Source organism: Antechinus flavipes, chromosome 1, assembly GCF_016432865.1.
Source record: "Antechinus flavipes isolate AdamAnt ecotype Samford, QLD, Australia chromosome 1, AdamAnt_v2, whole genome shotgun sequence".
Classification (NCBI taxonomy): domain Eukaryota; kingdom Metazoa; phylum Chordata; class Mammalia; order Dasyuromorphia; family Dasyuridae; genus Antechinus; species Antechinus flavipes.
In genome coordinates this window covers 602,495,584-602,510,435 of record NC_067398.1, presented here as the reverse complement: position 1 = coordinate 602,510,435, position 14,852 = coordinate 602,495,584, and the positions used below count along the sequence as shown (strand labels likewise).

Sequence of the window (14,852 nt, the reverse complement as noted above, 5' to 3'; positions counted from 1 at the left end):
GATCTGAACTTTTATCACCTAGCTGCGTTTTGGTTGATTATTACTTTCAACTGCAATTAAGACTGCCTCCAAGAAAAACCTTCCCTGAGAAATCTACCTTCTCCCCCAGAGAGAACTATTCTACTTATTTTAAAAGAAGAAGATCACCACATAATCTAAAGAACATTTGAGAAATATATAGAGTATGTGTAGGCTATAATACATACATTATAAGGAAGAAATTAGGAAGAATTATAATAAATTTATAAAACAAGTACATAAAAGATAAAGGATTGGCTGGTCACATGACGAGTGGACTTAATCCAATAGGCAGATCTCTATCTTCTATTGGCATAATCTAAATTTCAAGGAATTTTGAGGAAAGTACTCAGGATATTGAGTAGATCACCTATGGAAACCTCAGAAGAGAATTTATTATAAATGTAGCAGAAAAGGGACCTCTGTGAATGGACTGCAATCTATATTTTTGGTGGAGTATTTAAATCAATGAATTTATAGATATGCTAAATATATATATGTGTGTGTATAGATACACACACATACACACACATAAATATAGGGAATTTTGAATTTTGAGACAATATTGAATAACATTTCTAAACTTATTGTTCCCTTAAGGAAAATAACTGATATCAATGAGAAAAATTATTCTTTCTGAGGAGTAGTAACCAAAGACCTGAAAATTATTTTCCTAAATAAAGATGAGTAATGATAAAATGAAATTGCCCAAAAACTATATAGCAGTTAAAAGTCCCCATAATCTAATTCCTATATTAATTGCCTTTTTACATTCATAGTTACTGTCAAAATAGTAGACATTGATTATCCCTAACAGTCTGTCTCTAGATGCCATATCTGAACCAGGTATTTGGAATTGGTTATCCTCACACTTCTGTCAACTAGTATCCTTTTTTTTATGTTTATAACCCCCAAATGAATCTTTTTTTTGTAAAAAAAAAAAAAAAAAAAAAAAAAAAGAAAGAAAAAGAAAAAAGTTTATATGCTATTCTCTATAAGACCTTTCCTGCCCTGTCAGGAATTTTCTCCACATGTCAATATTCTCTCCTCTTGAGATTCATTTGAATGTACTTTGTATGTATTTATAATATATAGTGACTATAATATGAGGCACCTCAGTATCACAGTGAATAAAGAACAGGTCTGGTGTCAGGAAAACTTGAATTAAAATCAAACTTTAGGAACTAGTTAGGTGACACCAAGCCAATCATTAACCTTGCTCTCCAATTTCCTCATGTGTGAAGTGGTAATAAAGATAATTTTTAACCCTCTTGTGTTGGGAGCAAGCATCAAATTGGATAATACTTGTGAAATGTTTTAACACACTGCTTGGCACATAGTATCTGCTATATAAATGCTATTGTTATTGTTAAATGTACATTAACCCTAAGTTATTTGCAGGTTAAAAAAAACAAAATTTCATGTTTTATCTTACTATTTTCATTTCTAAGTATCTTCCACTTAGTAGGTGTTTAATGAGAATTAAATTCAATTGATTTAAACAACAACAAATAAAAATGCTTGAATCTTATATTTACCTTTAAAATATCAAGATGCATGAATTGGCATCTATGAATAATTAATGTATTAACATGAGCATGTTATTTTAGGACATATATTCTTTTTGCTAAAATCATCAGGGTTATGGGGCTTGGAAATCTATAAAACAGTCCATAGATCAGATTGTAGCTGAAGGGACTCATGCTTGTATTTAAATCTGAGGCTCAAATTGGAAGCTGTTCAGGCAGAAAACTAATAGAAATGGGTGATAGCTAATTAACCTAAAGCTTCAAAGTAATTGCTCTTCAAGAAGTAATTTAAATAGGCCTGTTCATTTATTTTTATTTTTGCATTTCATAAAAAATAATGTTATTTTTATTGCATAAATAAAAATACATTAATACATATATGATTTTAATGTATGCTATATATAATTTACTACTGACATAAAAATTCTATTCACATATTTTGGCCATTTTTTTTCATCTTTTTTTTTTTCCTCCATATTTCTCTCCTCTTCTCTTTTCAAAGAGGCATCATTTAGATATATATTAAAAAATAAATGTCTAGAAGAATAGATGATAGGTAGACAGATAAATAGATGGATAGATAGAAGGATGGATAGATAGATATAGATAGATCAGAAGAAAAAAAGAAAATCAATGATTACTAATCAGGAAGGAACAGATTTTTGTTCTATGTAATGATTCCAATTTGTGCTTCCCAGGTTTTGCCCCTCCCTACCCCCCCCAAAAAAAAAAAAAAAAAGATGAGGGGGAGCATTCTCATATCTCTTCTTTGAGTACAATTAACAAGCTGGTTCTTTATTTGTTTATTTCATGTTGTTATTGTCAATGTGCATATTGTTTCCTGGATCTGCTTACTTTGCATCATCATTAAAATGTTTTCAGGCTTCTCTGCATTCAAAATTTTTTTCATTTCTTATAAGTAATATTCCATCACATTCACAGATCTCAATTTGTTTAGACATTTCTCAATCAACAGACAGCTACTTTGTTTCCAGTTCTTTGCTACCACCCCCAAAAAGTGTTATTATGCATATTCTGATTTGCATGGAGCTTTTGTTTTTGTCAATGACCTCCATGGTGTATAAGCAGTGGAATTTCTGGATTGGAAGGAATTGCTGTTTTAGGCATATTATGCAATTCAAAGTTGCGTTCCAAAATGATTGTGCCAATTTATAGTTCCAATAACAAAAGCACTATTATACCTGTTTCCACAGCATTTTCAGTATTGAATTTTCCTATCTTTAGTTATCTTTTTTTTCAATTTGTTGAGTGTGAAGTAAACCTCAATGTTGTTTCAGCTTACATTTATATTACTATTAATTATTTGAAGCATTCTTTCATATTTGTTAATAGTGTATAATTCTTTTGAGAATTGTTTATTCATCACTTCTTAATTGTAAAATGATGTGTTTAATATTTAAAGTCATACAAAATTTAGTTCTATTCTCTTTCCAGGCTGATTACAAATTATTTCTCCTTAAGTACTCTATGCTCCAGCCAAGTTTGCCTACTTGCTATACTCTACACAAAACATTCTTTCTCCTTTCTGAATGCTTTTACAGCATCTATACTCCTATGACTAAAATGCTTGTTCTTATTTTTGCTTTGAGAAACCCTTATCTTCTCTTAAGTTTCAAATTTGGTTCCCTCTCTATCAAGAAATTTTTTATGATTTCTTTAATTGTGAGTAGTATCATCCCACCCTCCTCCTCTCCAAAATAATTGATATTTATAAGTGTAACAATAGATAAAGTGTCCTACTTGGTATTGGGAAAATCTGAATTCAAATCCTATTACAGAACCTGGACAAATCATTGTTTCTCTTTGAAAGTTTCTTCATCAGTAAGATGGGGAAGTACCTCTTGTACAGGATTTTTGTGAGGAATATATATATGATGTAAAACACTTTGTAAAATTTAAAACTCGACATAAATGTTAGCTTTCAGCTTATCTCTCTCTCTCTCTCTCTCTTCCAACATATACATATGTGTGTGTACGTAATTCATTGACTGTGTTTTTATCCCAGTAATTAGATGTTAGAATCTTGATATCAGACATTGTTTCATTTTTACAAGTGAAATCCTATTGCGTAGCATAATACTTGACATATATTGCAGGAAATACATGATGTTCCCTAAATGATTGATATTTATATAACCATATTCATATTTTCCCTTAGATTGCCTTGGTGAATTTAAAGTAGAGGAGGAATTTAACACAACTATTGGTACATATGTCTTGGAATATAGGTCATACCTGACATAGTGATATCCTAGCAAATGTAGATGGTCTCAGGAACCCTGGATTGAATCACATTTCTGATACTAGATGTGGTCAAGTAACTTGAGCAAATCATATAAAACTATAAGCATTAGTTGACTGATCTAATGCATAGAAGTAATAACATTTGTACCATCAAGCTCACAAGATTTTTTTCAGGAAAAAGATAATCTTTAAAATGCTGTGTTATGATGAGCTATCATGGGTTCAAAGATGAATTTTACATTGAATCCTATGTGCAGCAGAGTGAATAGTTAGAACAAAATTCTGATCTAATTTGGAGCCTATCTATGCTTTCACACTAGGATTATAGTTTCCTTCATCATACTTTCTGGATTTCTATGAAAATATTCACTACTTTATTACATCCATACTGTATCTGACAGCATAGTCTTTCACTTTAATGTAGAAAAAGATATCTCCTGCAATATTTTTAAATGATGTCCTCATCCTAGTGTCTTGATTTTTATTGGTGTTAGTAAATATTGATTCTTTATTAAGCAGTTTCCAACTCCTTAAGAAAAATGAAGGTGTAATTAATTAAAACCACTTAGAAACATCTATTGCATATTTTTATTTTAGCACCAATGTTTTTGGAGTGATTTTGATTACTTCAATTCATAGGAAACCTTAAAGTTGAGTTTATCCTGGGAAATATTAAAATAGCTACTGATCTAAAATGTGGTAGAAAGGTAGGAATGACAACTTTAAGGATATCATCAAGGAGGACTTTAACGAAGAAATAACATAAAAGACCTCATCAAAGCCAAATATATTAATAGAAATAAGGAGAGGACTAGTGAAATAGCAAAGAGAAGATAAAGTAGGAAAAGATAAAAGACTCAGAGGAAGTCTTGGCTCACTCAGTTTGAAACCATAATTGTCTGGATATCTTTTTATATTATTATTTACAGACAAATATTTAATGTAAATATACCTCAGTATAACTGAATGAAAAAAAATTAATGAAGTTGCTTTTTAATTTCATGGAATTGCTGTTCCTACTAATGTGATTACTTAAATCATTCCACAACTGAGGCTGTTATCTAAACATCTAATTATTAGATTTTAAACTCCTGGAAAGTAGGAGAGCAGCACAATACTTCTAGTCACACAAGTTCACATTATCAACAATTCTCTTTCCCTCCCTCCCTCCCTCCTTCTTTCCTTTCCTTTCTTTCTACAATATCATCTGAATCCATCCCTTTTCTCCACTCACACAAATCACCAGCATAGTCCAGGCTCTTATTAGTTCTCACTTGGACTATTAGAGTAGCCTTCTAATAGATATCATTTCTTAAGTCTTTTAGCTCTATCCTCTACTCAGCTGCCAGAGTGATTTTCCTAAAGCACAAGTCTGACCATATCATACTCCTTTTACAAAGTTTAGTAGCTCCTTTATTTTCCTATATATAATTTTTTCATATATATAAATTATCATATAAATACATTATTTTATAATATAAAAATGTTTTACTTAGCTTTTAAAGCTCTTTATAACCTTGTCCTTCTCTATTTGTTTAATCTTCTTAAATTTCAATCCCTTATGCACAAAGATTTAGTTCCTTTAACATTATGAGTGTATGTATATATATATGTATGTATGTATGTACATATATATGTATATATATATGAGTGTGTGTATGACATCTCAGTCTCAATGCCTTTATATCTCATTTATATCTTAAACTTGAGATGCTTCCCCTTTCAACCTCTGACTCTGAATTCCTAGCTTCCTTTGAGACCTAATTTACTCTTACCTTCTCAGAAAGACCTTTCCTGATCAGCACAGAAGCTAGTGCCATTCCCTTTAAGGTTACCAACCATTTACTTTGATTTATTGTATATGCTCCTATTTGCATATTTTTATCTCTCATTATAATTTATGTTATTTAAGGATAAACACTGGGGTTGTTTTTGCTCTTTCTTCATATTTCCAGTGTTAGGGCAGTTTCTGGTTTTAAAAAAATTATCAATTGTTCAATAAATGCTTGTTGATTGACTATGCCCCCAGCTTGAAAGAAACAAGTCTTTATTAAATAACTATATATGTGATAAGCTCTTTGCCAATGTTTTGCAAATATTATCTCATTTGATGTAGCAATGGTATAATATAGATGATGTTGTTACCCCCATTTTATAGTTGAGGAAACTGAGACAGAGAGAGATTAAGTGACTTGCCCCTATGTCAGAGAGATGGACCAGTGTCTGAGGCTGGATTTCACCTCAGGTCTTCCTGAATACAAGTGCAGTTCTCTAGCCACTGCTTTATAAATACTAATGAAATTCAGATTTAATTTAGTGATTATTTTTTTAAATGATGACACATTTCAATGAAAAGAAATCATTTGAAATTAAAGGACCTATATCACATAAGGCAGAGTGTCACATAGAGAAAGTGACTTCAACTTTCTGGAATATAGACTATAAAATAAAAAAGTTAGACTAGGTAACTTCTAAGATCTAGTTCTAAATCTATAATTGTTTGATAATCATATGTTTCATTTTTAATTTAATTCTTGACTTCATAATTGATTTTCCTGTATTGTCTGTTGCAGGATTTATTTATACATGTGGTGGAACATTAAAAGGACTCAATGGCACTATAGAGAGCCCTGGCTTCCCATACGGCTATCCAAATGGTGCAAACTGTACATGGGTAATAATAGCAGAAGAACGGAACAGAATACAAATCGTCTTCCAGTCATTTGCTCTAGAAGAGGAGTATGACTACTTATCGTTATATGATGGACATCCTCATCCTACAAACTTTAGGACAAGGTTGGTCTGTTTTGATATGAAGGGAAAAATCCAGTAACAATATTGTATTTTAACTATGTAGGCTGCTTTTTAAAAATGCTCTAAATTATATGATGTACATTTAACTTGGTTGTTGTCTTTCATCCTTGAGAGAACCGAAATGACTATCTTAGAGTAGATGAGAATGTGTCCAACTATGGCTGATCAGATCAATATGATCTTGGAGTTCTGTGCCATAGGTTGGACACAAATAGTCCCTATGAACATTTGGAGTAGACGCTCTAACTTTGTACAACTTGCATTTCTTTTGAGCTAATTCATTTCTGCTTCACACAGCACCTTCCCTGATGAGGGCATTTCATGCTGAACAGTCCTGTGCCAGTGTCTCCCATGTCATACCATAAATTCTAAAGTTCTTAAGAGAAATCTTGAGAATGCCTTGTATCATTTTTTTCTGACTAACTTGTGAGAGCTTGCCCTGTGTGAATTCTCCATAAAATAATCTTTTTAGTAATTTGAACAATGTGGCTAGGCCAATGGAGTTGTGTTTTTTGAAATAGTTTAATTCAAGACTTGGCAATTTAGTTCAAGAAAGGACCTCAATGTCTGGTATCTGAATCCCTTCCATTTGGATTGTTTTAGGAAGAATCTGAAGATCACATTCAAAGGTGGCTCTATTACCTGAGAATATGAATAACCTTATCCCTCAAAGATAGATTGAAATTGGTTGATGATTCTTTTCTCCCAAGTTAATTTAAAATTACCAGCTGCACATATCCCTGAAAGTTTCATGAAAGCTTAATTTTTGTAAATTAAATCATATTTAAAATTCTCATAAGTCCTTCTAAAGGAATATTATGGTGATTTTTTTTTCCTAAGTTAATTATACCTTTTGCACAAATCAACAAAAATCATACTTAAAATTATTATATATATTATATACATATACATATATATGTATAATGTATTATAGGACACATCATTTTAAAGTTGTACATACATTTTATATAATCGAGGAAAAACCTGTAGTATTCAAATATCTGTTCATATCAAAGAAAATTATTTCTATCATGATGCCCATTAATGAAATAAAATGAATTTTCATTGCTTCCTTGACTTTCCAAGTGTTAAAATCAGTTTTCGGTGGTAAGGATAGCTGAAAATCCGAAACCTTTTTTTTTTTTCTTGAAGCAAACTCATTCATCAAAAATCAGTTCTTGTCAAATTTTCAGGGAAACCTGGCCATTCAGCAGATAGAGTACTGAGCCTTGAATCAGGCAGACATGAGTTCAAATTTGGTCTCAGATACTTACTGTGTGTCCTTGGGCAAGTCACTTAACCCTGCTTGCTTCAGTTTCCTTAATTCTAAAATGAGCTTCAGAAAAGAAGGGCAAACCACTCCAGTATCTCTGCTAAGAAAACTCAAAATGGATGACAAATGGGTGGGCATGGCTGAAACAAATAAGCAACAAAATTCAACTTGCAAGATCAAAATGTTGGTCTCTTCACATATAAATTCAGTCTGTGATTTTTCCAAATATTTCTTCTTTTTTTAATCTGAATTTTACCTTTCAGTTTAAAATATAGCAAAAATAATTTATTTAGATCAAATTTGGAGACAGCTTTAAAAAAAATTGTTCTAGCCCTTTCCTCACAACAGGTCTGTGAAATAGGCCCTAAAATAATTAATAACTCCATTTTTTATGGAACATCTCTACAGAAAATAATTGACTTTAAACCTTCCCCATAACTTGAAAGCATTGATAACAGGCTTAGAGCCAAAGTAATCTAACTATATAGTCAATATGATGCCAAATATATTATGATAAATCAAAAATAATGGAAGTACATTGTCTTAAAAAAAAGACACCTTAAGGTGCTATATAGATTGTAAATGTTAAATCCTCTTAAGTGATTTAAATTTTGATTTTTGTACTCTTTTGCCATTCCTCTTTTACATATCTTTCTTCTCTGAGCATTTTATAAAAATCTGTTTGTCTTTTGATTAAAATTTTAACACTGACCTACAGAAACTGAGTACTGCTTCCTCCTGCCATCTTTGAAAATTTGACAAATATTCATTAATCATTCATTATATGACAAGTAATGTACTTGAACAAGATTTACATTTACTATGCAGATAACATCAGAATACAGATTAAGTTTAGTAATGGAAATAGGAAAAAAGGGGGGGAAAGAAGGATTTAATTTAGCACCTTCAACGGGCAAACTTTAGGCTAAATGTTCAGAATGTAAAAACAAACAAATAATCCTCTATACTCCAGGGCTTTACATTCTACTTAGTTAGAGATCAGATTAAAAACTTTAAAGATAGTAGAGGAGGGACAGGTGCATCAAAGGAGATTCCACCAAGGACTTGCCAGGTAAGCTGAATTTTGAAGGAAAATGAAGATTCTGAAAATTGATATACATTCTGAAGAGGAAGATAACTTGGACAGAAACATAGTGATGCACCTTGATTGGAACATAGAGTGTAAAGAGGGACCATGTAAACTAAGGATGGAAATAGAGATTAGAATATGATTTTGAAGGCTTAAAATATCCAACTAAGGAGTTTATATTTTATTCTAGAGGTTTTGGCTTCTCAAGGAATTCACTGAAAGCTTTTTGAGCAAAAGAGGATCCTGGGTACACCTACACATTAGGAATAATATTTTGAAAGCCACTTAAGTATTCTATATTCCAATAGAAGTAGAATATAAGGTTCTTGAAGGTAAATACCTTCCTTCCTTTCTTCTAAAAACATTTTTGTTCCCTCCTTCCTTCCTTCCTTCCTTCCTCCCTTCTTTCCTTTCTTTTTTCTTTTCCTTCTTTCTTTCTTTTCTTCTTTCTTTCTTTCTTTTCTTTCTTTCTTTCCTTCCTTCTTTCTTTCTTTCTTTCTTTCTTTCTTTCTTTCTTTCTTTCTTTCTTTCTTTTCTTCTTTCTTTCTTTCTTTCTTTCTTTCTTTCTTTCTTTCCTTCTTTCTTTCTTTCTCTCTCTCTTCTTCTCTTCCTTCTTTTCCCCCACCCCTCCTTCTCTCTCTCTCTCTCTCTCTCTCTCCTCTCTCTCTCTCTCTCTCTCTCTCTCTCTCTCTCTTTCTCTCTCTCTCTCTCCTTCCTTACCTCCTCCTCCTTTCTTTCATCTCCCCTTGCATTGCACAGTCTTTAGACCATAATGGGGACTTAAGGAATGCTCACTTAATTGACACTGATAATTGACATTATTAATTGACACTCATTAATTGACAAGATGTTTTCTCATATTATGCTATGTTAAAAGAAACTTTATATGTTTAATTCACCAATTCAGTATGCAGTATTTAATAATGACCATGTCTTAGATATTATTAGTTATCTTTCTGGGGGTGATTGGTATATAGAGACAAAATAGAGGAATCTTTCAGTTCCTATATCATTTCACTTTCAAATTATGAACTTGTATCCTTCAAGTAGTTCACATAGTTCTTCCTTTTTGAAAAAAATAAATAAGTACACATACTTACATTCTACTAAGACTGTCTATGTGATTGTTTCAAAGCAGGTTGCTTCTAAACATGTTTGACTAAGGAAATATAACAAGACTGATTACCAATAAAGTTTTATGTGATTTTTTTCTTCACCATATTCCTCTACTGAGAAACTCCTCTTTCCATTTTCTGCTTCACTGAATGAATGAATAAATATGAGTGAAAGAATGAATAAAACATTTATTAAGAACTTGCACTATGTAAAGCACTCTCCTGAGCACTAAAGATACAAATGGAAAAGTGAGTCAGTCATAGATTTCAAGGAGCTCATATTCTAACGTGGGAGACAGCACATATGGAATGTTTTAGAAACAAGTCAAATGGAAAATTTCTGTAGTCCTCAGCTTCCAAGGGCCCACCAGATTGTAATGTCTGTTCTTTAATGTCATTTCCATTGATAAAATCGTAACAGTTTCTGATATTGAACCATTTGAAAACATTAAGATTTTAGAGGCAAGATCTTTCTTTTTAGGTCTTTAGTATATGTGACTATAGTGCCTGTAAGAGTGGTTGTTGTTCAGTTGTTTCAGTCATATCTGAGTTCTTGTGACCCCCTTTGGTTTAGCAAAGATAATGGGGTGGTTTCCTACTTCAGCTCATTTTATAGGTGAGAAAACTGAGGCAAGCAGGATTAAGTGATTTACCCAGGGTCACACAACTAGTAAATGTCTCAGATTGGATTTGAACTTCTTCACTCATGCTCTATCTACCACACTGAACCTTCTAGTTACTTCATAGGAGCAGTTACCAGTCTGTATCTTCCCAGAATGATGTCAGCTGGGACTGGGCAGAAAACATTGATGTTATAAAAGTCACTGTGTTCATGGACCTGAGGTCTCATTTGAGTATGAGGAGAGATGGTAATAGTGTCAAGGTGATCGTTATGGTTCAACTTAACTGACACATTGCCTTTTACTTCTTCTTCAGAGTGCCCTATTGCTTTAATCTGTGTGTTAGAACTGGAAGGTGGCTAGTATATATGATTGGTTCCACAGCATTTTCTTCCTCTAATGATAGTTACAAGGGCTCAGCTGGAAACAAGACTGGTGGTGTACAGGGGATTGGCAAGAAGGAGTATTATTCCCAGAGCTCTTAGGCATGTTTTACTACTCTAACATCTTTTCTTTGGGGAAAAGATAAGACTAGGGCAGATTTCCTTTGGTCCTGCTATTTCAATACCATCATAGTTGTCAAATCCCCTAGATGTATGTTTAATAAGCACTTGTTTGAAGAAACAGATCAAAATACATGAGGTGTATTCTATTAATGACAAAGTATCAGGTTTGTGATAGGAATCCCGTTTCTGATTTGTATTTGTATTTATGAACTAGAAGAAAAAGAAAGGGTATATTGTCATTTCTGACACTTTCTAATATTTTAAATGATGATCAGAAAAGCGAAGCAATAAAATTCTATAAGATTCTGTTGAGGGAAAAATGTCTAAAATAAAATGTGTAAGCTTTCTCAAATATATATGATATTTTCCTGGACAGATAATATTAATACTATATTCCTCACAAAATTGTTGATTAATTGATAATAATAACTAATATTTGTATGATCTTTTACCATGTGCAACAAGTTTATGACGTAGATATGGTGATTACTTTATTTACATTGTACAGATGAGAAATTGAGTCTCAGGTAAATGGGTCATGCAACTAGTAAGCATCAGAAATGAAATTCAAAAGCAAAATTCTCCTGATTCTTTTTTATTATTCCATAATGCTATTCAATTCTTTGGCAATTGTGCTTATGCACCAAAGTAATTTAATTTATGGCATACAAACAGGAAAAACCCACTATATGATCTCTTCTATAGTCTGTATACTTTAGAAGTGTACAGCTCACTTTAGTAGCTTAATGCATATATTGGCCTTTATACTTAAAAAATGAGCCTGCTGCTGCTGTTACAAGTGGTGTTTGTTGGGGAGTCTGAAAAAGATCCAATGTGTAAGCTACAGACCCTGCCAGATTCTCTCTGTGTATATAAAGTCTGTCCTTTGATTAGAAGTCAAAACTGCTGTTGGCAGTGCTTAATTCTGTTTGCTTCCCAGTCTCTTTGAGTCACTGCATTTTGTCTAATGTTGGGCCACATTTCTTCACTTTTACATGACTCTATGGTACTGCTGCTTTCTTCCTTTATTAATCATAATGTCATAGAGGTAGAAAGGGATATCCAAGGTGCTAAGTGACTTGGCCAACATCACCCAGGTGATATACAACAGAAGAGATATTTGAATCCATATCATCTGCATACAAAGCAAATGTTCTTTCTCCTTTATAGATATATTTATTTTACTACTTTAAAGTGTTCTCCATTACTGTTCTGGAATGTTTTAATACTCTTCATTATATTTATTTTAGTTTTTACATTACTTGAATTTTCCCTTTTATTCCTCTCAGTATTTTCTCTCTGGGAGTTATCTCCTTATAATATTAATGAAAAGAGAAACAAAAAAGAGGGAAGAAAAAAATAAAAAATAAAAAGTGATTAATAAATTGAATAAATTTATGATTATCTGCAATGTTCCATCCCACCCACTCCTACCTCCTCATGGACTCTGACCTCCCAAGCTTGTGCTATATAATTTGACTTTAAGTTTCAATTTGTTGTTCTTTCCATTTAAATTATCGAGTTATTGAGTTATATATATATATATATATATATATATATATATATATAATATATATATGCATATATATAATATATATATATATAATATATATATATATATATATATATATGTATATATATATATATATATGTTTCTGTACCTGCTTTCTTTACTTTGAATAAGTTAATGTAAAGCTTTCTACACTTCTCCTATTAATTGTTATTTTCTCTAATATAGTAACATCTAATTATATAAATGCATCAGAATTTGTTTAACCATTTTCCCATTGAAGAATATCTACTTTGTCTCCAATTCTTTGCTACTCCTGTCCACCTTCACAAACAAACAAATAAAAATGTTCCCTTAAATGTGTTGGTGTTTATGGAATCTCTGAAATATATTTCCTCTCTAATTGTCACTTCTCAGAAGATTTTTTAATCATCCTTCTTTTGATATCAACTCAAAGAAACTGACTTGATTGTATCTCTCCTTGGCATTTCATTTTTGTCTGCTTTCTATTATCTGATAAATACTTTTTATTGCTGTTGTTGAATTATTTCACTTGTGTTCTACTCTTCATGACCCTATTTGAAGTTTTCTTGGCAAAGATTCTAGAGTGAATTGTCATTTCCTTCTTCAGCTCTTCTAACAGATGAAGAAACTATGACAAACAGGTTGAAGTGATTTCTACTAAGTATCTGAAATCATATTTGAACTCAGATCCTCCTAAATCCAGGGCTATTAGCTTATCCACTATATCAAGATAGTTTGCCATTTGTATGCCATAAATTAAAGTTATCTTTATAAAAGGTAACAAATTTACTATAGATAGTCTTTATGATAGTCACGGGAATATTATCATATAAAATAAAAGTCAATTCTTACATGTGGCAAGGGTATCAACTTCAGTGTATTTCAAATAAACCTACAGAGGAAACCATAAAGTTGGTCCATCAGTACTGCTTTCTCTCCAAAGATCAAAAAGGGAAGTATTTTGAAAATTGAAACAAAAATAGGGTTGTTAATCATTCAATACATATTTATTAAGGTTTGGGGAATACAAATACAGTGATTGAGACAATTCCTATCCCAAGAAGCTTACATTCCAATAAGGGGAAAAAAAAAAAAGCAATGTATAAATATAAATATAGAGAAAACAAAACAGAGACCATTTCTTTGATTAGAAAACTGGGGCAAAGAAGATTTAAATATGAGACCCAACATCAAAAAAGTGACTGAGAGATCTGTTTTTTTTTTTTTTCAAGGAAAATGAAGACAAAATATGTCATAATAAAAAATCTTCAATAAAGAGAAACTGAGGCACATATTTCTATGTATGACTAATTTATTATTAAAGCAAATAATTGCCAATTAAAGAGATCCATGGCTCTTCAGTAGCTAAAAAAGCAAATGAAAGTTTCACAGGAAGCATTTTTATAGTCAACAAAGAGGAAGTATTTAAAATACATATTTATGAATTAATGCATATTCATGATCTGAATGCATATTGGTAAGAATTGCAGGAATATAAGAATATAACAAAAATAGAGAAATAAGTTGATTCATGCCATTAAGACTGTAGATATTCCTGATTCCATATGACTTTAATTAAATCAAACTTTAGCTTTCTCCTTGGCTCAGTTTATTGAAAATAACTAATTGATATACTATGACAGCATTAACTTATACAAAAAAAATGGGAAGTCTTACAAAACAAAGAATTTAAGACTCATAAAAGTACAGAAGTTAAAAATTTAACTTACCAATAAAAACTAGATTAATTTAAGTTTAATTCATAATCAACCTTAGCTAAAATTCAGGTTTGATTGTATTGCTTGAACACTTTCAAATTTGAATTTCTAAGATGCACCTATTAGTGTTTAGCATCCCAGGAGCAGAACCAAGGATCAAGTGGTTAGAGGATGAGTAAGATAAAGAGAATGGCCAATGTGTAGATAGTATCATTTGGAAATGACCTGGATGTGATTGAGGCTTGATTCTAGACAAGAGGAGGTAAAAACTCACATCATCTATAATTCTATCCATTTCAGGAACAGGAGTTGAGAGTTAGGTAATTTATAAAAAAAAATATATCTATTATGAATAATAGAACTCCAGAAT

General features: G+C 31.5%; 1 protein-coding gene across 1 annotated transcript in view; it reads left to right on the top strand.

Moving 5' to 3' along the window:
- The window catches only part of LOC127547630 (CUB and sushi domain-containing protein 3-like), a 588,420-nt gene that overhangs the window by 190,631 nt on the left and 382,937 nt on the right, over window positions 1-14,852 (top strand). Inside the window, exon 2 of the mRNA XM_051974567.1 lies at window positions 6,386-6,608. Coding sequence (XP_051830527.1) covers window positions 6,386-6,608 — 223 coding nt within the window. The remainder of the gene's footprint in view (window positions 1-6,385; window positions 6,609-14,852) is intronic.